Source organism: Leopardus geoffroyi, chromosome C2 (genome assembly GCF_018350155.1).
Source record: "Leopardus geoffroyi isolate Oge1 chromosome C2, O.geoffroyi_Oge1_pat1.0, whole genome shotgun sequence".
Lineage (NCBI taxonomy): Eukaryota > Metazoa > Chordata > Mammalia > Carnivora > Felidae > Leopardus > Leopardus geoffroyi.
In genome coordinates, this window is record NC_059333.1 from 112,075,592 (window position 1) to 112,095,879 (window position 20,288).

At 37.5% G+C, this 20,288-nt stretch overlaps 1 protein-coding gene across 27 annotated transcripts in view; it reads right to left on the reverse strand.

Moving 5' to 3' along the window:
* MBNL1 (muscleblind like splicing regulator 1) overlaps window positions 1-20,288 on the reverse strand; it is a 205,540-nt gene that overhangs the window by 36,797 nt on the left and 148,455 nt on the right. For 25 of the 27 annotated variants that reach the window (XR_006718634.1, XR_006718633.1, XR_006718636.1 and 22 more), the window contains one exon: window positions 5,753-5,923. Coding sequence is in view for 24 of the 27 variants with exons in the window: in XM_045503211.1 (XP_045359167.1) it covers window positions 5,753-5,923 (171 nt within the window). In the remaining 3 variants the exon portion in view is untranslated. Of the gene's footprint in view, window positions 1-5,752; window positions 5,924-18,465; window positions 18,485-18,566; window positions 18,678-20,288 lie in introns of those variants that run through there. The other 2 variants (XM_045503229.1, XM_045503231.1) reach the window with 2 other exon arrangements.

The window sequence follows — 20,288 nt, forward strand, 5'->3', positions numbered from 1 at the left end:
ATTCTGAAACCTGAGGTTCTCAGTGCTGGCTGGCCATTAGAATCCTCTGGAGAGCTTCAACCCCCGAATGCCCTGGCACTCCCCACTCATCACATTCTCTGCAGTACTTTTCAAATCTCTTGGGTAATTTCAATTCCATACATTATGTGGTCTTCTACCATTTAAACACAAAAATACATTCAGATTTCTGATTCTGCGTAAGGTCTCTAGGGAGACAGGTTCTCTTACGGCTTCCTTCTTAACATGGTTTTTCCCTTTACATTGAAGGTTGCTCCTGCCCAGTGCACTTGTTTAATTCCTAATCATGCTTCAAGAATCACGACTCTTTCTCTTGAAGCTTCCCCTGATCCACCCACATCTCCAACTCTGACGAGGTTTCTCCTACCCTCTGTTACCACAGAACTCCTCGGCACTCGAATTTGGCAATGATCACCACATGTGTTTACTTAACCATCTCTTCTACCCTGCAGGCACTCAGACTGCTGCCTTATGCAATGTGCTGCCTTCATTCTGCATCCAGCCTGTGACTGCGATCTACGCAGGTCCCCTACACACATTTGACTACACACAATGACTGTATTAATGGATTTACTAACTGGTTTCTCCAGCACACAAACTAATCAGCAAATGCATTAAATGTTTTCTAGTATAGATGTTTGAACATTAAAAAAAAAAAAAGAGAGAGATTTCATGTTACTTCCTCCGCACCTGAAAATTTAATCATTAATTTATCTCGTATGCTTGTTTGAAAAGTATGATTTATTTTTTTATGCTGAGCTAAGTTTTTTTCAGTAATATATTATTACCATGCTGTAATGTTGCAAATAGCATAGGGTCCCCAACTTATTTTAATACATGATGTGAATCACTGTTTATTTTGCATATAATGTTTGTGACTTTTAACAAAAAGTTAATGGAGTGCATATAATAAATAATATCTAATCAGTGTCTGTTGCAATTTACAGAAGACAAATTTTGTCAGATTTTTCTCAATTTTACTTGTGCGTGCATGTGTGTGTGTGTGTGTGTCTTTGTAAAGGTTGATCCTACAAGCAGTAAAAGAATAAACCTTTATTTTTACTCGATAGCACACAATCAAGGTGTATGAAACCATGTTTCTGGGTATACACAATCCTATACAGGAGCTACAGAAGTCTCTGTAAACAATTGTTTTGCATATAAATGGCCAAAAGCTAATGGAAATTCTCAACAAATTCACATTGCAATGTCTTTTTTTTTTTATAAGAAGGCAACATATGACTGGAATTAAAATAAGAAATACCATTTAAAGTCCGCTTCTAGACGGACTCGCTGACTGGGCAAATCACAATGACCACCTAGCTTTAATTTTACCTTACCCTTCAATCAGTTTTAATGAAGTAATAACACTTAAATAAAGAAGACTGACGTCTGGCCCATCAAGTAAAAAGGTATCACCACATATGGCCTGGTCCGTAAGATTTGGGCCAATGTCAAGGTGCTCCAGGAAGCACAGACTCCTTGACCGAAACAGGCACTGGAAGTGCAGGTAGAGGGAGCACAACTCAGGACGACGGCCGTGGAAAACATTTTACCAGAAACACTTGGTCATGAAGTGGCCTTATCTCAATCACTGGCTGAATACACTGGAAGGTAAAGCACTAAGAGCCAATTTAAGAACTCTAGGTGTTCCTGGACATGTAACAAATGATGACTTCAAAGCTTTCAGCACTCAACTGCCAGCTGCTGTGACAAAGAAACACCGTGACAGCAAAGGTGAGGCGACGGGAACTGCAAGGAAGCTTCCAAGATTTTGGCTAAGTGCAGTAACTCTGAATTTCTTTATCCCTAGGCTACTTCAAATTCATGAAATGCACAGTAATTCAACTTGAGTTATGTACCTCAAGGCGGCTAGGTGTGTGTACCTGAAGGGAAGCTGCCATTGGAAATTATGGATGGCCAACGTTATCCCTGGAGAGCACAGAGAAAGGCAGATGAGGTCACTGCTGGTGGGACTCCAGAGCTCAGATACAGCTCTCCATAACCACTACTTACGCAGAGTTCTTCAAGGGCAATGACAGCTGGAATCAACAGAATTTCTGAAGACACCTTTCTGGGATGGACCAAAGGAATATACCAGATGCTTCTGAGTTGTGAGCCACAAGATACGGTCTATATTTGGTTAGGTTGTTTGGTTTTCTTGTTGGATTATCTTTACATCAGACAGTGCATGGCAATGCAATCATTTTTTAAAGTAGTAGTTAGAAAAAAATACAAATACTTAATTTTTAAAATTTGGGTAATCAAGTACTACAGGTCTTCCATTTATCTTCAAATATCAATATAATAAGGAGAAATATGATCTTTTGACATTTTTATTAGGGGCTTAGAAATGATAATAGAATTAATGGCAGTTATTTAATCATTTATTATGCAAATTTTAGGGAGGAGACAGAGATAAATTCAATTTATTATTTTCAACTACTTATTTTCTTATCTTACAAAACGGGAACAATTGTGTTAGAAGATTGTTAGGAACTTGCAGAAAATATATTTTAAACATTCACTGTATGTTGAAGAAGGCCAGAGATTTCCAATGAATCAACCACGGACTCAGAGCTGTGGTTGGTGGATGTCTCCCACTAGTGTTTCTACAGCATGGATGCCAGAATCTGAACAGCTTGGGATAAAATCCTTGTCCTGCTACACAGGAGCCATGTACCTTATGCAAATTATTTAACCTTTCGGAACCTCTGTATCTTTATTGCTGAAGTTGAGATAATAATATCTACTTTATAGGACGGTTGTGAGGATTTTTGATACAAAAAGTAGTGAGTGCAGTAAATGCCCTTACAGTGTTGTCTTTGCTCCCAAAATGTTAAGCCCTCTTTCTGGTTCTTGGCTTGGCGCATTTCATAACAACATCATAAAGTCCACAAAAACAGGAAACTCTCCTATAAATCCCTGAATTCCCCAAGTCAGCCCAAGGTCATATTCTGAAGATCTTAAATTAAGAGACCCAGTCTCTGAAAATTTATGAAAAGAGGAAAACCCAATTGAGGGACATAGTAGCTATTGCCGGGTCTCAGTGGTACTCTCACCAAGCCCCTGGCTGCCTCTGCTAATACATATCCGACCATATGCCCCATTCCGTGCCACAGTCTCTCTAATTGGGCTTGTACTCTGGCTCCTGCTCATGATTCCTTTGGAATCACAGGGGCAGGTAAACTAACACAAACCTCTGCTCTCTTCCTTGTATTTGGGGAAGGAAACTCCTTACTTCATTCTTTCACTCGTCAAGGAATTTTTGATCTCTGTTATATGCCAGGCACGATAGGAGATGCTTCTGGATTTGATTAGAGCTTCCCAGCTCCTTCTCTTCGTGGTCCTTCAGGCTATGGTTTGGGGGCCAAACTGGTTAGCCGTAGAAAACTAAGATGCTTCACCTACTTGACTACAAATCATGAAACTACTCAGACATTCCTACTCTTCCTGCTATTAAGGATGTGCTCACAGTTATCATCTTTGATAGCACCACTACCTGGGTTGGATCCACATTTGTGCTCTGTCTTCAAACACTAACATCTGTCCTAGCAGCCATCCTGGCTGCTTCCAACCCTGTTATAATCCCTATTTGTAGACCCAGCATTAAAGTTCCAGTAAGCAGCTGGTTATGACCATCTCATTTATTTCCGAATCTCTGTATCATGACCCTCATCAAAACAGGGCTGACTACACAAAGAATCGCAAAGTCTCACTCAGGTGGGGTTTTGAAGGCAAATTTCCTGGATTAAAGCCTTCTCCACAGTCATTAAAGCCCCAAATACTTTAAAATTGAATAATTAAAACAACTTCTATATTTATTACCAAAAAAGTCACCCTGTACAGAGTCTATTTTAGACTGTGATCTCAGGATGCCTGTAGCAGAAGGGTAATTCCACATTCAAATCTAGTCATATCAGGGAAAACTAACACAAAGCCTGAATGTGCTCACAACTAATATAAATAAATGTTTTGTCGAAGTAGAGAACTTTCCACCAAAACCACCAGAAAATGTGATTTCGTGATTTCATAAACACCACGTTTGTTACTGTATTTCACAGACATGAGCATAAACATTGTTTACGGTTCGTCCCAGGATTACCCACGTGATGACCCTGGAATGGCCTTGAGGGCAGAGCTCAAGGACTAACTCAGGAGATGGGCCAAGGCTTCACAGTGAGCTGCTCACTGCCATGACCAGCACTGGTTTCCACAGCGCGGGAATTACACTTGTTGACCTCGAGGTGCTCCCGGTCACAGAAAGGATAGAGACTGGCGCTAAGCAGGCTTTAAATGTTTAAGTGGAACAAAGTGTCTCACATCAATGAGAGATCTTCTATCAGCTAAAGTAGTAGCCACCCCAAGGATTTATCAGATCTTTGAAACTGTGCGAGAGAGCCAGATGCAAAAGAGAGCTCTTATCCTATATTTTATGCTACCAAGAATGATCATAACTAAACTTCTTTAACCAAATCTTCATGCTATCCCAGTACAGATATAATATTAGCAGATATCACAAAAATAAATTTAAGATATCATATTTTTAACTGAGTTCCCAATAATGGAAAAAAAAATCAGGTTAAAACAGACACAGAATTATAATATTCTCTCACCTCAACTGCATAGTACTGATAATTGGTATCACTGCCGATGTGATATGGAGATCCCTCCCACCTCGAAATGCAATCCCCCCCTCTTTTTTGGAATGATTGGTGCATTAAGTTCTAAGAGAGAATAATAATTACATTGAGTTCAGGTGTTAAAATGTATTTGGAAAAAAATTAGTTAGCACACATGCTTACAATTAGCATATCAGAAAACCATGGGTCTTCACATTTCCATAACCCTCTAATATTGCATATAAGTTAGTGACATAAATTACTGACAGATATACTCTCATCATTTCAGATTTTAACATGCATTTAAATACAGAATTACTAGATCACAATTAGTATCAGGACACCTTTTGCAATCTAAAATTACTTAGGATATTAACCTTACATTTTTATGAGTAAATGTGGGTAAAGGTTATTAAAGTCATTTATCATATATACACTCCCCCGAACCCCAAGTAAATAAATATGTGCTCAGAATCAAAAGTTATTCACATATCCAGCTCAGTAAACACTAAATCTCTATGATCACCTACAGTTTAGAATATTTAGCTCTTTGCTTAAAAGCCCTGGGAGTTTCTTTCTCTCCCGATTAGTTCTCTTTTAATGAGACTTGCAAGTGTATGATATTGATTCACCACTATCAGAATTCTCCTAGCATTTGTAACTACAAAATAATTGCAATCTGAGTTTAAAAGAATCACAAGCTATGCAACAGATACTCTTCAAGGAAGGAAGGAAAGGAAGATTTTTCTCAAAATTAAAGATGATCTATACCAAATTTTAAAATTATTATTGCCGTTATAGTCTGCAAATGCACAGACTATACTGGTGAGTCTGATGACCATTTTAATACCTGCCAATCATAAGATTTAACATAAAGAGAGTTTTAGGGGGAAAGCATGCTCTAATGTAAATTTCCACATGACTTGGCCCCAAGATTAGTAACTTCACAGTGTGAAAACTGGTTCCGGGTTTGCTTGATAATTTTGCTAGAAAATGCTGGAGAACTGACACTGTTACCTATGTTCACTTGATGAAGTGCAGTCATTACTTTATCCTGAAATTGAACACTTGGAATTACAAACTTAATGAATGAGAACTGAAAACATGCTTACCACAGGTTGTAATGGGGCACCAGGCATCATGGCATTGGCTAGTTGCATTTGCTGGGCCAACATGGCCATGTTCTTCTGCTGAATCAAGTTATTGCGCCCATTTATCTCCAATTGCGTTTTTAAGTGTGGGGGTGGATGAAGATATTTGCAGTTCTCCCTGGAGCAACGACCCTAAAAAACAAAAGCGGAAAATACCATCTTAAAAAAAAAGATTACAATGACACATCTTAAAAAAATAAAAATTATGCAAACCTACCACTTGGATCTACCATGGGTTTCTAACACACTGCACTGTCCATATCAATTTATAGTACATCTGGAATAAGTAATGAATTCACCCAAATGTATTATCAAATTGAGGTGTTAGGACACTTGAAAAAGTTTTGAAGCTTACAGGAAATTATTTTAATATTAGCCCTGATATTTCTAGATTGGAGTTTAAAAATCTACAAACTGCCAGGGTAATATTAAAATAAGGAATATCAAATAAAGAATATTAGCTCTTTGCAAATCTTCTGGTTAACTTTGACGAACCCAAAAGAATCATGAAGTTTGAACATCTATTTTTACTCATATTGAGTTCCAAAGAAATGAACTGGGAGGATTCAAGGCACACTGACTCTTCAGTTAAATACCTTTACAAGTATCTCATAACCAAATTAAATTACTACTAAGCTTTACAAGCCCGTATATTAAGAAACTTACAGGTGAAAAGAAAAAAATTCCCACATATTCTCACTGTATATACAGATGGCTAAGTACAATGAAACACTGGTGAAAATATAGCCTGTTTAACCTTTCAAAGTCTTGTCTCCACTGCCCAAGAACTAAACAACAGTAAGAAATAGACATATTTACCCTCCAAAAGATTTACAAAGTAAAATGGAGAAACAAAATAAGTTGCTATAAAATAAGAAATGTGAAAAAACCCTTCCTTTGGGGATGATTCTTCTCATTGGAAATACGTATTAAATTGGGGCGCCTGGTTGGCTCAGTTGGTTAAGCATCTGACTTTGACTCAGGTCATGGTCTCATGGTTCATGGGTTTGAGCCCCACATCGGGCTCTCCGCTGACAGCTCAGAGCCTGGAACCCCTTCAGATTCTGTGTCTCCCTCCCTTTCTGCCCCTCTGCTGCTCCCACCCTGTCGCCTGTCTCACTCTCAAAAATAAACAGACATTACAAAAAATTTCTAAAAAGGAAAATATATATTAAAGTCTATAATATGCAACACTGTGAGGGATTTGTTTCATATTATTTCAATACTATCCTCATTTCACTCTTTCCATATTATTTCAATATGTTGTCAAGTCTTTATAGTAACAGGTCTCATCAATTATTACCTTGACAACTTCTTTCACCAATAAATCTAATTGGAACTGTTTGTGAGTGTCAAAGCATTATTTAACTGCAGCCGTCAACCACCTTGCTGAGCCTTCTTTGATTTTTCTAAGAAAAATCCATTTACCATAATTTGATCTTCAACTGTACACTGACTCAGCATGCTTATGTTTGTGATAAAAATCTGTTACAACCCTAATTTGAATGACCTATTTCTGGCTTGTTTTGATTCAGGTTTTTAGGAGTAAGTTTCTGCACAGGGCTAATGTCATAGGATACTGCTTCATGTTTTAACGAGCTTTACGCAATAAAGCATCACTAATAATACTTTTTAAACCAGAAGGCAGTAGAGGACAGTAGTTGACACAAGGAACGTACAGTTCTCAAGACCTGGGGTAGAGGCCGAGGTCTCTTACACATCAGCAGTATGAATTGCACAAAAAACTTTCTTTAAGTCTCAGGCTTTTCATCCATTTCAAAATTGCTATATAACCTACACCACAGGTTTATTATGAAGACCAGAGAAGATAACGCATACGTCATGCCCTTGGTACTGCATGGCACTCTGTGAGCTAGGTAAAGGTCAGGAGGTGCTATTGTCATCCGCACCCCCACATTTTTAACTATCCAACAAAAGAAAAACAAAATATTGACATGAAGGTCATTTTTATAATATCTCTTCGTTATGCACATTGATATGTTCACAAAGGAACATTTATAGATCTGTGACTTATTCTGTATGAAATCATGCTTGATTGAGATCACAAGTATATTATCAGCTTGAAAGCATTTGCACAAAAAATAACTTTTACAAACAAAACAAAACAAACAAACAAAAAACAACCCAAAAACACACTGAGTCACAAGACTGACCACAGAGAATGACTGGCCAACATAAATCAGTTCATGGATAACAAACACTTAATTGATTTCAGGGCTCTCCAGGTGAGGTGTTCTAGAGAAAACCCGCTTTTTCAGGACAAAGAACAGCTTGGCTCGAGGGGAAATTCTGGTTCTCAGTATCTCCAAGTCATATTTCTTACTAATATTGGATCTTTACAAGTGAAAATAAGCAGAGTTATCTTCACCCTGAGGATTTAGTTATTGTCAATTCACTCAGATCAGTTTCTATAGCTCCATAAAAAGCACAGAGGGAGCCCTGGGCCTTGAATCAGGCTTTGCCAATACTAACACTAATCTTCATAAACTCTTCATTTTGAGCGCCTCCCTTAACACAAACCACCCAGCCCCTTCTACCTCTAAACACAGCACAGATTGAAATAATGAAGGAGAGAAATCGTATGGGCTTTATATATATTCCGTGTCAGTAGAGGTCAAACCTTTTAAAAGAAGCTCAGACCTGTGGTTTGCATTTTGTTATTTACTACATTCAGGAAAAATGTCATTCTATTGCATTTCTTACACATGCTACCTTTCTATGCACAGCTTGACTCGATTGCACTAAAACCTCACTTTCAAACAGCTATGTTCCTAAGAGTCAACTGAGGATATTTTGTGAAAAAGTATGCAGACAAGCAAGCCTCTTCCAGAGTCTGTGGCAATAGACCTGGGGGGCCTAGGGATCTGCATTTTAATAGTATTCCAAGTTATTCTGATGTAGCAAAAACAAAAACACCAAACAACAACAACAACAACAACAACAACAACAACAAAAACCACTACAAAACACAATTCTGCAAAGCCACATGAATTTTTCATTGACATGTGTGGAAAAAAAACAGAGTAGCCTCTGCAATTGACATTAGATAAACTCAGCTTCCTAGAGAGTTCAAAACGTGTTTAATGCTGACTGGGCTGCTGCATAATTGTGGTTTGACAAATAAAAAGGTCAAGAAAAAGTTAGAATAAACATCCTCTTCTAAAGGACTGCCTAAAACTCTGGAGAACATCACCAGCATTTCTGGTGAAATGAATTTTTGGAGAAAGAAATCTTTCATTAAGATTTAAGACAGGGAAAAAAATGGGGGGGGGGTACCTGGGTGCCTCAGTCGGTTAAGTGACCAACTCTTGGTTTTGGCTCAGGTCATGATCTTGTTTGAGTTTGAGCCCTGCATTAGTCACTGTCAGCCGTCAGCACAGAGCTCACTTGGGATTCTCTTTCTCTCCCTCTCTCTCTCTGCCCCTCCCCTGCTTGTTCTCTCTCTCTCTCTCTCTCTCTCTCTCTCCCTCTCAAAATAAATAAAATAGACCTTAAAAAATCTTTAGTAAAGAGTTAAGGTAGGGGCACCTGAATGGCACAGTTGGTTAAGCATCTGACTCTTGACCTCAACTGGGGTCATGATGTCACAGTTGATGAATTAGAGCCTCACCTCAGGCTCTGTGCTGATAATACAAAGCTTTCTTGGGATTCTGTCTCCTTCTCTCTGCCCCTCCTCAGCTTGTGCTCGCTCTCTCTCTCTCTCTCTCTCTCCCCCCCTAAATAAATAAATAAACTTTAAAATATTTAAAAAAAAAGAATTAAGGTAAGTACACCATGGGTACCTGTCCAGATTCATCTATCTCTGAGTTCCCAGCAACAGACCTCACTAAGCATTCACAAAAGAATGAATGAACACTTCTTAATAAATCCTTAAAGATGAATTCTACTCTAACTCGATTCTGGGACAATGAAAATAACAGAATGAAAACTAACTCTAACACCAAACTGATTCTTAGCTGCACTAATTTAATGATGCTTTTATTCAGAGGCCAGTAATTTCAACACCCCATAAAGCTTGCCACAATAAAGGGACAAAAGGTAACAGAAGGTTTATAAGTTTCACCAGAGATGAAACAAGATTTGTGTAGAGATTCCATGTATTTAGTGTCTAAAATCTATACAGTGACAATACATTCTAAAAATCTAAGAGCAGAAATTTAATCCGCATCTAGCCCTCACACATGCAAATTTTTATAAAGGAACTATATTCTAAGTCATCAAGAGATTTCACCTCAAGATACATTAAATTGGGCTGCTAGGATTAATGCCAACATGTAAATATAAAGTAGATTTTATTCCATTTTGATTGCTTTATGCAGTTTCACCTATTGCCATATAATTGTACATTTTATCCAACACAGCTTGGTTCAAAGAGCAGAAGAGCAGCTTTGTTAATTACATGCTGTGTGACCCTGTGGGAGTTAAATTCTCTGAGTGGCCATACCTTTCCGGTGGAATTGCAACAATACCATTGATTTCATTGGTGATACATAAGGGTCGAGCAAGACAGTGGGCCAACTTCATATGTGGTTCCTGATTTAACAGGCTGACAATAAATGTTAATTATTTTTCTCTCTTTTTTAAAGTTCTCAAGCTAATAACAAACAGCAGTTGCTTAATTTCGCACTGTCTCCACTAAAAGTACTAAAAAATAATGCAAATAGCACAACCCAGTGACAATGCCTGTCAATCATCAATAATACAATATTAGCCTGGCCCTTAATGATCATTCTGTATTTGCCACATCCAGTATGGAAAAAATGCCATTCTAATACATTTCTTACACTGTTACATCCCTGTAGTTTGCTTTTGTTGACTACACCGACATTTTATTTTCAGTGAGCTGTCCAGCTGGCTAGCAGGCCACTTTATAGAGTCCATGCCATAAATACCTTAGACGCCGTTCAAAGAGGCTTTTTATAGGTTAACTAAACACAGATTTCAAAGACATCATTGTAATGCATATATGGTATATTTTAAGGGAACAGAGGAAGTTCAGTAAAATATCGATTCAGATTGAGTCCATTTCTCTCCAATAATTTTTCTACATCTTTAAATTAAAAGTAATCTTTCCAAAAAAGTTAAAAATTTCCCCTTGTAATCTTAAAAGCCTGTATGATGAGATTGATAATGATCATTCAAGAGATCAATTCCTCAAGTCTTTAATATCTGAAGTTATAAACTGTTCAATTGTGAATTTAAGGATTTTCTCACTAGCTTTTGAAATAGGCACAATTTTGTGATTAATAACAAAGAAAGCCTATGTTTAGATTAACTGTGTGAGCTTCAAAATTAGTGCCTGATTAAACATTAGAGTTTAATAATATGTGCACTTTTAAATAATTAATAGTGTGAGCATATATGGTACATACCTAAAACGATATGAATGTATATATACTATATGCTGCATATAGTGAGATATAAAAATAGAATGGAAGAATAAATATAAAATTGAATGAAACTACAGATGGCAATTCAAATATGAGAAACTATCAGCTATTTTTAATATTCAAGAAGTAGCTAACAACAAAAAAATGAAACATCTTACTTAAAAGCTGGCTAACATAAAACAAAAAAATCAAAATTCTATTTGAAAACTAGAACTAATTTTCTATTTTTAACTATACTTTTTCAATCTAAAATTAAAGGAATACTGTGATTTATGAGGTCAGAATGTAAAAAGACATCTTTTAAGCTGCCAAATGGTAACTATGTGGTAAAATTAAAATTATTGGGTCATATTTGGGTAGACTCTGGAAATAAAGGGGCAATGAAAAATTATAGGAGTACCAGCTAATACACATAAGTCTTTTTCCAAATTTCACTGGAAATACTGGTTTTCAGGAAAAACTGTTCAAAATGTAACCATTTATTTCAATTGTTAAAACAAAATCAGTATTTCCTTTGGACAAACGATTTTAACCAATCTATCTGAAGCACTTTCCAGAGATATTCATTGCTCAGATATTGGCCAGAAACTCTGGCAAAGGAATTTGGTAGCTTCCTATTGAAAATTTTTACTGTTTTTTTTTTTTTCAGTTAAGATGATACAAATATCTCACAAAAATTTTGCCAAAGGAGAAAAAATTGGCAGTCAAGAAATACCATTTTATGCATTTCCAAAAATGTTTCTTATGATTCTACCATGCTAATTTGTAATTATCAATCCTAATGCAAGGTGAATAAATTTACATATATAATATTTATTTTAAAATTATAAGCCTCTGATGGTAGGAAATTTATGGCAGTTTATTTATTTTCAATGTTTATTTATTTATTTTGGAAAGAGAGAGAGAGCACGCACAAGCAGGGGAGAGGCAGAGAGAGGGGGAGAATCCCAAGCAGGCTCCATGCTGCTAGCACAGAGCCCCATGTGGGGGCCTTGATCCCGCAACCATGAGATCATGACCTGATCTGAAATCAAGAGTCAGATACTTAACCAACTGAGCCACCCAAGCGCCTGTACGTCAGTTTACAACATGATTAAGTTTTGAGAGAAAATTATATGCACACACACATGCATGTACACCCATATACACTGTTTTGTTTTTATTTAGGTGAATATGAGTTTAACTCAAGAAATGAATTTACTGGCTTGAAAATATTGAAAATAAGATAACTGTACTTAACACACAGGTATGTTGTGTTGGTCTTAGATGTATGTTTCCTTACAATCTACTTGCCTCCATAAAGGACTTGCTCTAGCTTACAGGAACAAATACAGGAACAAATACATCCTAAAAGGAATCTCAAGGTCTCCAAATCTCAGCCCTATTGACATTTTGGATCATATAGGCTTTGTTGTGGAGCTGTTCTGTACATTGTAGGATGCTTAGCAGCATGCCTGGCTTGCTAGATGCCTGTCACACTCCCGTCCTCAGTTATGACAATGAAAATGGTCTCTAAATACTGCCAATGTTCCTGGGGGGTGAGGAAGAGGCAAAATCATCTCCAGTAAAAAGTCAACCACTGTTTTATACCTAATGGAATTTAATGGGGGCTACATTAGTCTGCTTTGGCTGTAACAACAAAATATCATAGATCAACTGATTTAAACAAGAGGAATTTTTCTCACAGTTTCTTGTAAGAGTGCTTTCTGGCTTGCAGACAGCTATCGTCTTGTTATTCTAATCGTACAGCCTTTCCTTGATGCATGCACGAGAAGAGAAAGTTTGTTCCCTGGCATCTCTTACAAGGACATTAATCCTATCAGATCAGAGTCCCACTCTTCTGACTTTAACCTTAATTATTTCCTTAGAAGCCGCATCTTCAAATATAGCCACAGGGGAAATAGAGCTTCAACATAGAATTTTAAGGGGGCACAAACATTCAGTCCAGAAAAGGAACACACATAATTAAAACTGCCAACCCAAAGCTATTTGTAATTAGCTTTAAATACCTTCATACTTACATGTAAGTGTCTGGAAGCTTTCTCAAACATAAGATAATAGATTTTTACTATAAAACTGGACTCAAAAAGAGTGGGTGGTTGACCAGTTATTCCTTCTAATTTTGCCAAATTCTAATAGCTGCAGCTTCTAAAAATTCTCAAGGTATGAATATGTGAATTTCAGTGTTTATTTGTCTTTTATTTGAAATGGAAGCAAATACAGACTGTGGTATACAAAAAAAAAAGTAAATAATTATATTCCAAAATCATACTAATAGTGTCAGTCACCTGTTAACTACAATACCAGATAGGGTGACGTATATTTTTTAAAGTTTTACTTCCCTACAGAAAGTCATTTCAGGATAAATAAAAGTGAGACATATACCCCTTACTTTGAAAAAGAAGCTACTGAGGAAGATAAATTAAGTAGCCAGATAACTCAGAAAAATAATTAACAATTTCTGACCACCACCTGAATTCTGGTGGACCCAGTGCATAAGTTTTTAGTCCTATGCAAATGTATACACATGTATGTAAATCATTATATATATACACACACATAGATACTCACTGCAATTATGTACCTATTTCTAAGAGCAGCATATGTATTACAAACTGGCAATTTTGCTCTTGTTGCAAATTTAAGAAACATAGAATATTAGATTTAAAATTTGTATTTCATGTTTTACTTGGAAAAACACATAAGGACTTTTAATTTTTTTTTTTAACGTTTATTTATTTTTGAGACAGGGAGAGACAGAGCATGAACAGGGGAGGGTCAGAGAGAGGGAGACACAGAATCTGAAGCAGGCTCCAGGCTCTGAGCTGTCAGCACAGAGCCCGACGCGGGGCTAGAACTCACGGACCGCGAGATCATGGCCTGAGCCGAAGTCGGCCGCTTAACCGACTGAGCCACCCAGGCGCCCCCACATAAGGACTTTTAGAAAGTGACAGAATAAAACCTAAAGGGACACTTAACTATCATTTGTATAAATTCCTAATGTAGTTGAAAGGATATTTTCATTGTTTTTCTTAGAATGTCTCCATGAAGATTTTTACTGATTTTATGTTATTGTTTTATTGTGTTGTGTTTCATAAAGAGTATACTATACTATATTATAAACACACACAGTATATATACTCTTAATAAACCAATATTATGTTTTACTATATTTAAGTAGTATATTTTAAATAGCAAATTTATAATATTCACATATTAACAGTAATTTTCCTATTCACTTTTTATTCTCAAATATTATCATGCTTTAATCCAGAAAACAAAATGGGATTTCTTTTTCACCCTGTATCTATTTCAGATTTTATCATGTGGAAGGGCAAGAAAATATTCTTAAGCCAAACACTATTTCTCCTGTTTGAATTTCCTCATTGGACTTTCAGGTAACACCAGGAACAAATGCTTAGAATTCTCAGAGAATATGAAGAAAGGAGTCAATTCTCCCTTTATTTTCCTAGGTATTTAATCAGTAGTCTTCTAAACTTAACATGAAGTAAACAGCACAACACTAATCAATATTTGAAGCTTAACTTTCTACGTTCATCCAATCAACATAAGGCCAAATGCTTTGAGCTCAGGTCAACACAAGAGCTGGGAAAAATTTCTCTTATCAGTGAGAGAGAAAAGCAGAAATTTATGCATGTATTTTTACTGAAATATTCTCAATTTCTTTTAAGTTATTTTACCCCATATACAACATATTTTCAAATGAAACACAACAGAAAGCCAACTTAAATTTTTCCCTTTCTTGATCCCAATGAAAGCTCATGTTCACATACACACTGACTGTGGCTTAACAACGTTTGAGACTGCCAGAACAAGAAAGAAAGAAAAATACAAACACAGGTACATACGCAATCTATTGAGTTTAAATCTGTCATTTTGCCATGGCCTCAAAGAACGTGAAAGAATGTTAACAGACTGTTTCACTTGTGTTAAACACCTTTTCATCAGAGTCTAATGTGAACTCAAAGCAGCAATTTTAGGTTAGACACTTCTAGCTCATGTTCATAGGGTGTGCTAGACACTACTTCATAGAACATTCCTAAGTGTGATGCTGAAGATGCCTGGACATTAAAACCAATAGTGACATTTACAATATCCCAAAATATCCTGAATGCTGACGCAAACTCCGTGCACTCTAACTCAAACATCGGGATACTATGACTTTTTTCCCAGAGAACTTACGAGCTTTAATTGCACAACTCCCATTAATCATCTTGAAAACGGCCTAACTGAAACTCTACACATCTAGAGAAGTATTACGTAATGCCTAGGAGCCAGAGGAGGCAGAAAAGGGGAAAAAGGAAACAAAATCACACACATTCTGGTTACAAAAACACCACTCCTTTCTCCAAGCAGCTTTTGTCAGTGAGAGATCACGGATACGTACAACTGTGACAGCAACAGTATGACGAGCACAGTGTTAGCAGATAGCCCTCTGGAGAAACTTCAGCCTCCCCAGTGAGGGCCCACAAAGATCTCATGTGAAGAAATGCTTACGACAGCATGCCAGAAGAAGAAATGGGCTCACTTCTTCATTCTACCCGGGGCCTCCTCCACCGCACAGACTCCCACAAAAGTGTGTAACTTACTGCATGAAGTGCTATGAAGGATTTAATTGGCACCTACTGTCTCCACCTATTCCACGGTCTTCCTGCGTTCCCAACATGGGTCTGGCCAACCTCCCTGAGTCAAACCAGAGTCTCCATGACCTTGTGAAAGCCCAGTGACATTTGGTAGGTGCCAGCATCATTAAACAGTCCAACATATCTTGGCTGCTTTTTTATGGCATCATAAAATTGGAAATGCCAGATCACTATGTTTCTATTATTTTTTCAATTGCTTCATTATTTTCTCCGTGCAGCAACTGTCAGACTTCTAAACTATTTGCAGCAGAAACACTTCTGAAGTTTTACAGCCTCCAAATCAGGCACTCTCCAATCCTGGCTGATAATTAAAAACCCTAGCATTTACATAATAAAATTTAGTGCTCTATTTGTAGTGCATGCCTTTCAATTGAGAAACATAAAATGTTTTACAAATAGTACCCAATTCATCATACCGTTGTTATGTGGATTACAACATGACAGTATGTATTTATTATATTTCTACGGATTTCCTGAGGGTTAAAAAAAGGTAAATTTCTTAGGTCAAACGCCTAGACTTTTTCCTGAACAATCTGTTGGAAAACTTGTTTGAGCAGTCCTTTATAGACCTATTCCAGTTCCTGGTACACTGGCAAAGCAGAAGTTCCCATCTTTAAATACCCCTCCAAAGGTGTGTGTGTTGGGGGGGGGGGACGGTTCCTTGTAGAGGGGCACATAACTAGACGGAGGCAGTCTAACCATAGAGTTGGCACTCTTCACCACTATGCTGGAAGTATGCCTTCATACTGATGACCACTTTGATACGCTCAAGTACGTATGTATGTGCGTATGTATGTTTTTCTAATCACGCTGACACTAAAACATAGATGACTCTAGTCAGAATAAGTCAGAACTGAAGGAATGCTTCAAACCCCTTTGAGTTCTACAAAGGAAAAGTTGTTTCACAGTATAAACCACTAATTTCTGAGAAGACGAATCCATGCAGTATTTCCAACGTGTAATGGAAACCAGGAGATTCCCTTATAAATTTCAGTTCATCTGTCATTCATTTTTTTTTTCTCCCTCAGCAGGACTTACAGAATCAATAGTAGTAAACAACTGAACACCAAACAAGTTAAAATTTTACTTCACGCTATCCACTTCATTTAGACATCTAGAGAGGCAAGAGATCTTGGATTATCTATGGAGTCCCCTGATGGGTCTCTGTGATTTGGATACATCGCAAATGGATATTTGGGTATATCAATGGATATACCAATGGATATCGGATATATCACAAATAAAGAAAAGGTGATTTCAATAAATTTTTAATGTTTATTTTTTTGAGAGGAGAGAGAGAGAGAGAGCGCACACATGCAAGAGCAGGGGAGGGGCAGAGAGAGAGGGACACACAGAATCCAAAACAGGCTCCAGGCTTTGAGCTGTCAGCACAGAGCCTGACATGGGGCTCGAACTCACAGACTGCAAGATCATGACCTGAGCCAAAGTCAGACACTTTACCAACTGAGCCACCCAGGTGACCTAAAAAGGTGATTTTAAATTTATTTTTTAACCTTTATTTATTTTTGAGACAGAGAGAGACAGAGCATGAACGGGGGAGGGTCAGAGAGAGGGAGACACAGAATCTGAAACAGGCTCCAGGCTCCGAGCTATCAGCACAGAGCCCGACGCGGGGCTCAAACCCACAGACCACGAGATCACGACCTGAGCTGAAGTCGGACACTTAACCGACTGAACCACCCAGGCGCCCCAATGAAAAGGTGATTTTATGTAGAAAAAAGGTATATATTCTTTATATACATATAAACATGTATAAATGCATATTAATATAAATGCATAAATGTATATTTATACAAACATAAATGTATAAACATGTAAATACATATTTACATAATATACATAAATATATATATTTATATATACACATATATACATATATATATTTACATATACACATATATAAATGTATATTTATATAAACATACCTTTAAATATATAAATGTATATTTAAACATATGTAACTGTACACATATATTTATATATATATAAATTATTTACATAAATATAAAATGAAAAACATAAGTGATATTGAAAGGATGGCAGGTTTTAAGGGGCAAGTCTTCTTATTCAGCAGTATAACAGAAACTAAAGGAAATCAAAGAGGCAAAACATTTTGGTGAAGTCAGCTCAAGAATAATAACAACACTACCTTGTATTTATGAGGCATTTGCTATATTTGTACTTTCTAGATATACGTGCCTACAAATATATTTTTACATATCTAAAATAACATTTTTGTTAGCTATGATAGACTTTAAAGAATTAACATCATGCGATATTTTCAAAGTCCCATTTCAACATTTCCTTTGCAAATCTTTCATCCGTGTCCACTAGTTGGGAGAGTATATACTACGCATATAAGGAGTGCTTAGATAATTTTCTCAACTGTAACAGATGTCCAAAATTTTGTTTGTCAATTACATGCAGAAATTATTGCACTACACTGTTTTCTAATCTTTCAGAGATGTCATTGTCTTTGCCAAATATCAGACACCTTTTCTCTCCCCAGTTTTTCATCCAGACTCCTCTGTAACCTCTGGGATTCCCTAACTGAAAATAAATGCTGCCGTTTGCTGACCTCACAGATTTGGTTTCAAGTCCAGCGATTAAATGCTATTTCTTCACATAAACAACAATGACAGAGCAACGAAGAAAAGGTGAGGCGACAAAGGTCCTTACCACTGCTGACCACTGTCTCCTTCAGACAGATCAACTTTGTACTTGAACAAAATGTGCTCAATGACACTGGCTCTGTTCCTGTGGGTGAAGCACACCCCTCCCCCCACGTCCCCATGACAATTTGCTAAAATTGTGCACAGCCATCAGCCCTCTCTCAGACTTCAGGCTGCAGCGAGGAGAAAGACAATTGGCTCACGAGCCCAAAACACATCTCTATTGGACGCTGACTGCAGCAGCATAGGCAGGAAGGGCGAAAAAAAATCTTGAATAAAAAAAGCAGTATCACCACACAGGTGATCTGAGCCTGTCTTCTTCTATCACCCTACTTCTACCCCCACCGAATTCCACTGGCTTTCTAAGGCAGGTCCCCAAATATCTATAAAGAAACGACGCTCAACAAAAGTTCCTTAAAAATTGCCACTGGGGAATAAATGGGAGAGAATTATGAGAAAGAATTTTGAGAAGGAATTCATGTTCTAGTATCCTTCGGTAGCTTTGTGAGAACGGATCCATGTTACCAATAAACAAACAAGTGAAAAGAGATGTCTGGGAACTATGGAACTATTACAAACGTCTATAAGATGCCTCTTTAAGACAGACGGGTACTGAAGTTATCACTTAAACGCAGGCCCTTGAAAAAGCTTAATCATCACAAGGTTGCTCTGTTTTAAAAGGCGATCGGAGGCTGCAAAGCGTATTCTTAAGTGTTTATTTAAGATGCAAAGTATGGAGATGTTGGGCCTCCCAGGAATGTCAGCCATGGCAACACTGGTTTTTAATAAGCCGGAATGTGAACCTAAGAGGGAAAAGCACAGGCTGCTGTCACATGATGTTTTTCTCTTGCTATCATATCAACATTTAGGCTGAAAGCCCAGATCTGCTAAACTCCAGGCTTGGGTGCAGTGGGTAAAGCAACGTATTCACGGATTTTACGCGCTACCCCTGGCTAAAGCAAGTGGTGGTTGGTAGCAATGGTTGTTTACCTTCCTTGGCACTTCGTACATGCCTCTCTCCTAACAGTATCACACGGCTTTACTGTGCATTTTTACACACCTTCTTCCCATGCCCACTGCCTCCAGAAGGCAATGTCCTGACTCAACCTTGTGCCCACCAGCTAGGCCAGGCCAATAAGCCCAACAACTGTTTGCCAAGTGAATGAGTCCTGCCTATATTTCAGAATAGAAGATAATCTGTCCAATAACGTTCTCAAAGATTTCTTCTGCATCTTCTCCAGGACCTCTCTCAACTCACAAACTACAGTCCCATTTTCTCTTCATCAATTTATATTTCCCTTTTTCCCTAGTCTCCTCCCATCTGTTCCTTTTTCAGGTAACTTCTTACTACCGTTACCAAACCACATCTTTGTACTCTGCTCCCACCCAGATAAGATATTGCGCTTGTTGGATTTATCTTTGTCCTTAGCTCATTAGGCATAAGCTTCTCATCTACAGGCCTTAGAGATCTGCACACAGGAAATGTCCCAGGACTTGACATAAAAAAAGCAACTGAGCCCCAGCTCAATGGTTAACATCACATGAGCTGGAAATCACAGAGTTGTTTGTTCAAATGTCAACTTTGATATTTATTAGCAGTGAGATTTTGCATTAACTATTCAACCTCACTAAACCTCAACTTCCTCTTCTATAAAAATGAAGATAAGAATACCATCCTAGGCATGTTGTAAGTATTAAAGGAGAGAATGTACACAAGGGCCTCGACTAT